Raw genomic sequence first — 10,905 nt, 5'->3', positions numbered from 1 at the left:
TCGACCTCTCTCTCTCTCGACCTCTCTCTCTCTCGACCTCTCTCTCTCTCTCTCTCTCTCTCGACCTCTCTCTCTCTCTCTCGACCTCTCTCTCTCGACCTCTCTCTCTCGACCTCTCTCTCTCGACCTCTCTCTCGACCTCTCTCTCGACCTCTCTCTCTCTCTCTCTCGACCTCTCTCTCTCGACCTCTCTCTCTCGACCTCTCTCTCTCGACCTCTCTCTCTCTCGACCTCTCTCTCTCTCGACCTCTCTCTCTCTCGACCTCTCTCTCTCTCGACCTCTCTCTCTCGACCTCTCTCTCTCGACCTCTGAATGCTCGGCTATGAAAAGCCAACTGATGTTTATTTTTGAGGTACTGACCTGTTTCACCCTCTTACAACCACTGTCATTATTATTTGACCCTGCTGGTCATCTATTACCATTTGAACATCTTGAAGAACAATCTGGCCTTAATTAATGGCCATGTTCTGTTATAATCTCCACCCGGCACAGCCAGAAGAGGCCACCCCTCATAGCCTGGTTCCTTGATTGGTTCTGGCCTTTTCTAGGGAGTTTTTCCTAGCCACCGTGCTTCTACACCTGCATTGCTTGCTGTTTGGGGTTATAGGCTGGGTTTCTGTACAGCACTTTGAGATATCAGCTGATGTACGAAGGGCTTTATCAATACATTGGATTTGATTTGATTTTGATTAAAGTACAAGTGAGCAAAGACGTTTTTAGATTCTGTGCAGATTATTACAACAATTGAGACGATTTCCACAAACCTGCAGCCCTGAACATACACGCTTTCCATGATTACATAAGAAGATATTTATTGTTAGGGTAACCTCGGTAACCTTAAATAAATACTGTTACATTAGTGTATCTATTGTTCCAGTAACCTCGGTAACCTAAAATAAATACTGTTACATTAGTGTATCTATTGTTTCAGTAACCTCGGTAACCTTAAATAAATACTGTTACATTAGTGTATCTATTGTTAGGGTAACCTCGGTAACCTTAAATAAATACTGTTACATTAGTGTATCTATTGTTAGGGTAACCTCGGTAACCTTAAATAAATACTGTTACATTAGTGTATCTATTGTTTCAGTAACCTCGGTAACCTTAAATAAATACTGTTACATTAGTGTATCTATTGTTCCAGTAACCTCGGTAACCTTAAATAAATACTGTTACATTAGTGTATCTATTGTTTCAGTAACCTCGGTAACCTTAAATAAATACTGTTACATTAGTGTATCTATTGTTTCAGTAACCTCGGTAACCTTAAATAAATACTGTTACATTAGTGTATCTATTGTTCCAGTAACCTCGGTAACCTTAAATAAATACTGTTACATTAGTGTATCTATTGTTCCAGTAACCTCGGTAACCTTAAATAAATACTGTTACATTAGTGTATCTATTGTTCCAGTAACCTCGGTAACCTTAAATAAATACTGTTACATTAGTGTATCTATTGTTTCAGTAACCTCGGTAACCTTAAATAAATACTGTTACATTAGTGTATCTATTGTTTCAGTAACCTCGGTAACCTTAAATAAATACTGTTACATTAGTGTATCTATTGTTTCAGTAACCTCGGTAACCTTAAATAAATACTGTTACATTAGTGTATCTATTGTTTCAGTAACCTCGGTAACCTTAAATAAATACTGTTACATTAGTGTATCTATTGTTCCAGTAACCTCGGTAACCTTAAATAAATACTGTTACATTAGTGTATCTATTGTTTCAGTAACCTCGGTAACCTTAAATAAATACTGTTACATTAGTGTATCTATTGTTCCAGTAACCTCGGTAACCTTAAATAAATACTGTTACATTAGTGTATCTATTGTTCCAGTAACCTCGGTAACCTTAAATAAATACTGTTACATTAGTGTATCTATTGTTTCAGTAACCTCGGTAACCTAAAATAAATACTGTTACATTAGTGTATTTATTGTTTCAGTAACCTCGGTAACCTAAAATAAATACTGTTACATTAGTGTATCTATTGTTTCAGTAACCTCGGTAACCTAAAAGGTTAAATAAATACTGTTACATTAGTGTATTTATTGTTCCAGTAACCTCGGTAACCTTAAATAAATACTGTTACATTAGTGTATCTATTGTTTCAGTAACCTCGGTAACCTTAAATAAATACTGTTACATTAGTGTATTTATTGTTAGGGTAACCTCGGTAACCTAAAAGGTTAAATAAATACTGTTACATTAGTGTATCTATTGTTTCAGTAACCTCGGTAACCTAAAAGGTTAAATAAATACTGTTACATTAGTGTATTTATTGTTCCAGTAACCTCGGTAACCTAAAAGGTTAAATAAATACTGTTACATTAGTGTATCTATTGTTTCAGTAACCTCGGTAACCTAAAAGGTTAAATAAATACTGTTACATTAGTGTATTTATTGTTCCAGTAACCTCGGTAACCTAAAAGGTTAAATAAATACTGTTACATTAGTGTATTTATTGTTCCAGTAACCTCGGTAACCTAAAAGGTTAAATAAATACTGTTACATTAGTGTATTTATTGTTCCAGTAACCTCGGTAACCTAAAAGGTTAAATAAATACTGTTACATTAGTGTATTTATTGTTAGGGTAACCTCGGTAACCTAAAAGGTTAAATAAATACTGTTACATTAGTGTATTTATTGTTCCAGTAACCTCGGTAACCTAAAAGGTTAAATAAATACTGTTACATTAGTGTATTTATTGTTCCAGTAACCTCGGTAACCTAAAAGGTTAAATAAATACTGTTACATTAGTGTATTTATTGTTTCAGTAACCTCGGTAACCTTAAATAAATACTGTTACATTAGTGTATCTATTGTTTCAGTAACCTCGGTAACCTAAAAGGTTAAATAAATACTGTTACATTAGTGTATTTATTGTTCCAGTAACCTCGGTAACCTAAAAGGTTAAATAAATACTGTTACATTAGTGTATTTATTGTTCCAGTAACCTCGGTAACCTAAAAGGTTAACTAAATACTGTTACATTAGTGTATTTACAGTCTTACAAAAGTAATATTGAATTGTGTTTGGTTGTCGACGCAACAACAACCATCTGGCCTACTCTACGTGACATCATCTGGACAAGAGGAATACCTATGTGAGAATGCTGTTCATCGACTACAGCTCGGCATTCAACACCATAGTACCCTCCAAGCTCGTCATCAAGCTCGAGACCCTGGGTCTCGACCCCGCCCTGTGCAACTGGGTACTGGACTTCCTGACGGGCCGCCCCCAGGTGGTGAGGGTAGGCAACAACATCTCCTCCCCGCTGATCCTCAACACTGGGGCCCCACAAGGGTGCGTTCTGAGCCCTCTCCTGTACTCCCTGTTCACCCACGACTGCGTGGCCACGCACGCCTCCAACTCAATCATCAAGTTTGCGGACGACACAACAGTGGTAGGCTTGATTACCAACAACGACGAGACGGCCTAAAGGGAGGGAGGAGGTGAGGGCCCTCGGAGTGTGGTGTCAGGAAAATAACCTCACACTCAACGTCAACAAAACTAAGGAGATGATTGTGGACTTCAGGAAACAGCAGAGGGAACACCCCCCCATCCACATCGATGGAACAGTAGTGGAGAGGGTAGCAAGTTTTAAGTTCCTCGGCATACACATCACAGACAAACTGAATTGGTCCACTCACACAGACAGCATCGTGAGGAAGGCGCAGCAGCGCCTCTTCAACCTCAGGAGGCTGAAGAAATTCGGCTTGTCACCAAAAGCACTCACAAACTTCTACAGATGCACAATCGAGAGCATCCTGGCGGGCTGTATCACCGCCTGGTATGGCAACTGCACCGCCCTCAACCGTAAGGCTCTCCAGAGGGTAGTGAGGTCTGCACAACGCAGCACCGGGGGCAAACTACCTGCCCTCCAGGACACCTACACCACCCGATGCTACAGGAAGGCCATAAAGATCATCAAGGACACCAACCACCCGAGCCACTGCCTGTTCACCCCGCTGTCATCCAGAAGGCGAGGTCAGTACAGGTGCATCAAAGCTGGGACCGAGAGACTGAAAAACAGCTTCTATCTCAAGGCCATCAGACTGTTAAACAGCCACCACTAACATTGAGTGGCTACTGCCAACACACTGTCAATGACACTGACTCTACTCCAGATGTGCCACTTTAATAATGGGAATTGATGGGAAATGATGTAAATATATCACTAGCCACTTTAAACAATGCTACCTTATATAATGTTACTTACCCTACATTATTCATCTCATATGCATACGTAGATACTGTACTCTATATCATCGACTGCATCCTTATGTAATACATGTATCACTAGCCACTTTAACTATGCCACTTGGTTTACATACTCATCTCATATGTATATACTGTACTCAATATCATCTACTGTATCTTGCCTATGCTGCTCTGTACCATCACTCATTCATATATCCTTATGTACATATTCTTTATCCCCTTACACTGTGCATAAGACAGTAGTTTTTTGGAATTGTTAGTTAGATTACTTGTTCGTTATTACTGCATTGTCGGAACTAGAAGCACAAGCATTTCGCTACACTCGCATTAACATCTGCTTACCATGTGTATGTGACAAATAAAATTTGATTTGATTTGATTTATATTATTTAACTATTTTACACCTTTATTTATCCTTTATTTAACTAGGCAAGTCAGTTAAGAAAAAATTCTTATTTCCAATGACAGCCTACCAGGGAGCAGTGGGTTAACAGCCTTGTTTGACAGTGTTTTACTTTGTCAGCAGAGATTTGATCCAGCAACCTTTTGTTAACACTCTAACCACTAGACTACCTGTCCCCCCTACACTCTAACCACTAGGCTACCTGCTCCCCCTACACTCTAACCACTAGGCTACCTGTCCCCCTACACTCTAACCACTAGACTACCTGTCCCCCTACACTCTAACCACTAGGCTACCTGTCCCCCTACACTCTAACCACTAGACTACCTGTCCCCCTACACTCTAACCACTAGGCTACCTGTCCCCCTACACTCTAACCACTAGGCTACCTGTCCCCCTCCACTCTAACCACTAGACTACCTGTCCCCCTCCACTCTAACCACTAGGCTACCTGTCCCCCTACACTCTAACCACTAGGCTACCTGTCCCCCTACACTCTAACCACTAGGCTACCTTCCCCCTACACTCTAACCACTAGGCTACCTGTCCCCCTACACTCTAACCACTAGGCTACCTGTCCCCCTACACTCTAACCACTAGGCTACCTGTCCCCCTACACTCTAACCACTAGGCTACCTGTCCCCCTACACTCTAACCACTAGGCTACCTGTCCCCCTACACTCTAACCACTAGGCTACCTGTCCCCCTACACTCTAACCACCCCTACACTCTAACCACTAGGCTACCTGTCCCCCTACACTCTAACCACTAGGCTACCTGCTCCCCCTACACTCTAACCACTAGGCTACCTGTCCCCCTACACTCTAACCACTAGGCTACCTGTCCCCCTACACTCTAACCACACTAGGCTACCTGTCCCCCTACACTCTAACCACTAGGCTACCTGTCCCCCTACACTCTAACCACTAGGCTACCTGTCCCCCTACACTCTAACCACTAGGCTACCTGTCCCCCTACACTCTAACCACTAGGCTACCTGTCCCCCTACACTCTAACCACTAGGCTACCTGTCCCCCTACACTCTAACCACTAGGCTACCTGTCCCCCTACACTCTAACCACTAGGCTACCTGTCCCCCTACACTCTAACCACTAGGCTACCTGTCCCCCTACACTCTAACCACTAGGCTACCTGTCCCCCTACACTCTAACCACTAGGCTACCTGTCCCCCTACACTCTAACCACTAGGCTACCTGTCCCCCTACACTCTAACCACTAGGCTACCTGTCCCCCTACACTCTAACCACTAGGCTACCTGTCCCCCTACACTCTAACCACTAGGCTACCTGTCCCCCTACACTCTAACCACTAGGCTACCTGTCCCCCTACACTCTAACCACTAGGCTACCTGTCCCCCTACACTCTAACCACTAGGCTACCTGTCCCCCTACACTCTAACCACTAGGCTACCTGTCCCCCTACACTCTAAACACTAGGCTACCTGTCCCCCTACACTCTAACCACTAGGCTACCTGCTCCCCCTACACTCTAACCACTAGGCTACCTGCCCCCTACACTCTAACCACTAGGCTACCTGCCCCCCCTACACTCTAACCACTAGGCTTCCTGCCACCCAAATTTATCGATTGCATTTGAAATCAACCAAAGTTGAAAAGGCCTATATTATATGTATTGTCTATTTTTAGTTGAATCCTGCGCTGAATTTAAACAATAGCTGTTGATGATTTCCCAAATGCTATAGGCCTAAATAGCATCATTGTTGATGACCAAACGTATGTGGACACCTGCTAGTCAAACATCTCATTCCAAACTCATGAGCGACAATATAGAGTTGGTCCCCCCTTTGCTGCTATAACAGCCTCCACTCTTCTGGGAAGGCTTTCCGCTAGATGTTGGAAAATTGTTGCAGGGACCTGCTTCCATTCAGCCACAAGAGCATTAGTGAGATTGGGCACTGATTTTGGGCGATTAGGCCTGGCTCGCAGTCGGCATTCCAATTTATTCCAAAGCTGTTCGATGGGATCGAGGTCTCTTTACAGGCCAGTCAAGTTCTCACATTGTGCACAGGGGCATTGTCATGCTGAAACAGGAAAGGGCCTTCCCCAAACTGTTGCTACAAAGTTGGAAGCACAGAATTGTCTAGAATGTCATTCAAATCAAATGTATTTATAAAGCCCTTCGTACATCAGCTGATATCTCAAAGTGCTGTATAGAAACCCAGCCTAAAACCCCAAACAGCAAGCAATGCAGATGAAGAAGCACGTATGTAGCATTGTATGCTGTAGTGATAAGATTTCCCTTCACTGGAACTAAGGGGCCCGAACATGCAAACAGCCCCAGACCATTATTCCTCCTCCACCAAACTTTACAGTTGGCACTATGCATTGGGGCAGGTAGCGTTCTCCTGGTATTCGCCAAACCCAGATTAATCCGTTGGACTGCCAGATGGTGAAGCGTGATTCATCCCTCCAGAGAACGCGTTTCCACTATTCCTGAGTCAAATGGCGGTGAGCTTTACACCACTCCAGCCGACACTTGGCATTGCTCGTGATGATTTTAGGCTTGTGTGCGGCTGCTCGGCCATGGAAACCCATTTCATGAAGCCTCAGACGAACAGTTATTGTGCCGATGTTGCTTCCAGAGGCAGTTTGGAACTCGGTAGTGAGTGTTTCAACCGAGGACATATGATTTTTACGCGCTACGCACTTCAGCACTCGCGGTCCCGTTCTGTGAGCTTGTGTGTCACCTACCGTTTCGTAGCTGAGCCGATGTTGCTCCTCGACGATTACACATTCACAATAACAGCACTCACAGTTGACCAGGGCAGCATTAGCAGGGCAGACATTTGACAAACGGACTTATTTGAAAGGTGGCATCCTATGACGGTGCTACGTTGTAAGTCTGAGCTCTTTAGTAAGGCCATTCTACTGCCAATGTTTGTCTATGGAGATTGCATGGCTGTGTGCTCGATTTTATACACCTGTCAGCAACGGATGTGGCTGAAATAGAATCCACTCATTTAAAGGGGTATCCACATACTTGTGTATACACAGTCTATCATTTATAAAGCATGGCTACATTTCATTTGCTCTGTACCCTTTGAAATGACTTTGATAGCGACAGAAACATCTATTAAGTGGAGATTTTTCAACAATCATTCTCACGATAGCACATTGGTAATAGACAGTGATAAATATCAAAGCTTGGCTGGCCTTGGTAAAACCAAGGATGGGACAGAGAAGGGATAGCTGTAGATAGATCAACTCTCCAGTAGAAGGTGCTGTAGATAGATCAACTCTTCTGTAGGAGGTGCTGTAGATAGATCAACTCTCCAGTAGAAGGTGCTGTAGATAGATCAACTCTCCAGTAGGAGGTGCTGTAGATAGATCAACTCTTCTGTAGGAGGTGCTGTAGATAGATCAACTCTCCAGTAGGAGGTGCTGTAGATAGATCAACAACTCCAGTAGGAGGTGCTGTAGATAGATCAACTCTCCAGTCCAGGAAGGTGCTGTAGATAGATCAACTCTCCAGTAGAAGGTGCTGTAGATAGATCAACTCTCCAGTAGAAGGTGCTGTAGATAGATCAACTCTCCAGTAGAAGGTGCTGTAGATAGATCAACTCTCCAGTAGGAGGTGCTGTAGATAGATCAACTCCCCTCCAGTAGGAGGTGCTGTAGATAGATCAACTCTCCAGTAGGAGGTGCTGTAGATAGATCAACTCTCCAGTAGGAGGTGCTGTAGATAGATCAACTCCCCAGTAGAAGGTGCTGTAGATAGATCAACTCTCCAGTAGAATGTGCTGTAGATAGATCAACTCCCCAGTAGAAGGTGCTGTAGATAGATCAACTCTCCAGTAGAAGGTGCTGTAGATAGATCAACTCCCCAGTAGAAGGTGCTGTAGATAGATCAACTCCCCAGTAGAAGGTGCTGTAGATAGATCAACTCCCCAGTAGAAGGTGCTGTAGATAGATCAACTCCCCAGTAGAAGGTGCTGTAGATAGATCAACTCCCCAGTAGAAGGTGCTGTAGATAGATCAACTCCCCAGTAGAAGGTGCTGTAGATAGATCAACTCCCCAGTAGAAGGTGCTGTAGATAGATCAACTCCCCAGTAGAAGGTGCTGTAGATAGATCAACTCCCCAGTAGAAGGTGCTGTAGATAGATCAACTCCCCAGTAGAAGGTGCTGTAGATAGATCAACTCTCCAGTAGGAGGTGCTGTAGATAGATCAACTCTCCAGTAGGAGGTGCTGTAGATAGATCAACTCCCCAGTAGAAGGTGCTGTAGATAGATCAACTCCCCAGTAGAAGGTGCTGTAGATAGATCAACTCCCCAGTAGAAGGTGCTGTAGATAGATCAACTCCCCAGTAGAAGGTGCTGTAGATAGATCAACTCTCCAGTAGGAGGTGCTGGAGATAGATCAACTCCCCAGTAGAAGGTGCTGCCCAGCCTATTGTTGTTTTTTTCTTCTTCATATAATGGATATTATGTTTAAAGATCTGACGTCAAAGGTACAAATTCAACATATTTTATACAAGGTTTGTTTATGTTAAACATTGGTTACCAAGGTGGCATAATCCTGTGGGTGAAATCTTACCCTCAAAACAACAGTTTAAGTTTATGACTTTTTTCATATGCAATGTATTTTTCCACATAGATTCCACGTCACAATACGTCGACAGAAGTTATTTGATTCGATAACGTTGATTTAACCAGTTTGTGCCCAGTTTGATCCCCCCTATCCATTGAGCTGGACATCACACCTGTTGTGGTGGGCTGTGTTTTCTTGTCGCCCTCTATTGGAGATGAACCAGTAGTTTTGATTACGTGACATACAGATCATTAAAACAATGACATCACGAAGTCCAACATGCCCAACTTGTGCGTTGTTAATTAAAAACGGAATAGCCTTGTGCAATGTCGAAAGGCTTCTATAGATGCGTTCTATAGAACGTGATGGTTTTGGATTAGAAAAAGGTGCAGAAATATCAACGCTCCCATCACCAATAGCTTACATAGGTTGTGTATATATATATTCCAGCATTGAACCGCCAGTCATTTCTTGAGAATAAGGGGAATGACAGTCTCATTGAATATATATATATATATATATATAGGCCTGAATAAAGCCTATTTTTAACAATAAAACAAACTGAATTGAATCAACTCACCAACTCCGATTTTCTCCTCTTCCGTCGGGGTCCACATGATCCTGGTGAAATTCCCGGTAAATCAAGCCCGGTTCTGCCGTTATCATGGAAAAAGGGACCACGAAAAGTTGTTTAAACCGCTCAGATCCACGGAAATATATCACTGCAAATAAAAGAAAACCAAAGTGGAATGTGCGTTCATATTTCGACTCTCAAACGAAGCATTTTCTCTTCCGGTCCTTAGTGCATCTTCTTGCTGTCTGTCATACAACAACGTTCACTCAGTCTATCGCAATCAGTGCTCGGTTATTATCCTATTCGTAGCCTGAGCCCTGGCTGAGGCTGCCTCGTCACTTCTAGTTGATCCCTTCTACCAACTCTATCAATGCAGCCGCAGCATCTCGCACCGTCCACTGCCAGAAGCCAGAATGGAGAAAGCTGTTATTTATTTATTTCGACCAGCGCACAGCACAGCAGTCTCGTCTTCTGTCTGAATACCGCTGTCTGTCAGTCACAAACTCGTTTTTGAGTCGGATGAATTCATAAAACAACCTTTAAAATGATCATATGTCGCTATGGAACAGCAAATCGACCATTTCAAGACCCCCGAGAGTGAATGTCGCAACAGCACGGAGAGAGCGAGAGAGAGAGATGTCCAGTTGTTTACGATGAAACTGGAGAGTGTGTGAACGGGATACTCAAATAGCATGCAGTCACCGCTGCGCCATCTTTAGGCTCTCCAAGTGCTAGCACATGACGCAAATGGCCAAATAGTCTGTCTATCCTTCGATGGGACACAGATGGGACAGAGAGACAGTTGTTTGGTTTGGGATGTGTTATATCAGGTTATTTTTGGCAGTTTCTCTTTCTCTCTCTCTCTCTCTCTCTCTCTGGTGGTGTGTCCCTGTGTGTCTCTCTCTCTCTCTCTCTCTCTCTCTCTCTCTCTCTCTCTCTCTCTCTGTGTGTGTGTGTGTGTGTGTAAAAGAGATTGAGGTGTCAGCTAATGCTCACCAAGGTGACTTCTTTACAAATTAGTCCCTATCTCTTCTTAGACTTACCCCCCTCTTCACACACACACACACACACACACACACACACACACACACACACACACACACACACACACACACACAC

At 43.3% G+C, this 10,905-nt stretch overlaps 1 protein-coding gene across 2 annotated transcripts in view; it reads right to left on the bottom strand.

Annotated features, from left to right (window-relative positions):
* The window catches only part of dock3 (dedicator of cytokinesis 3), a 427,692-nt gene extending 417,168 nt beyond the window's left edge, over positions 1-10,524 (bottom strand). The window contains exon 1 of one of the 2 annotated variants that reach the window (XM_042324863.1): positions 9,793-10,524. In XM_042324863.1, the coding sequence (XP_042180797.1) occupies positions 9,793-9,829 (37 nt within the window). In that variant the 5' untranslated portion in view covers positions 9,830-10,524. The remainder of the gene's footprint in view (positions 1-9,792) is intronic. The other variant, XM_042324864.1, reaches the window with a different exon arrangement.
* Between the last annotated feature and the right edge of the window lie 381 nt (positions 10,525-10,905).

Source organism: Oncorhynchus tshawytscha, linkage group LG07 (genome assembly GCF_018296145.1).
Source record: "Oncorhynchus tshawytscha isolate Ot180627B linkage group LG07, Otsh_v2.0, whole genome shotgun sequence".
In the NCBI taxonomy this organism is placed as follows: Eukaryota; Metazoa; Chordata; class Actinopteri; order Salmoniformes; family Salmonidae; genus Oncorhynchus; species Oncorhynchus tshawytscha.
This window is presented reverse-complemented; position numbering and strand designations above follow the sequence as displayed.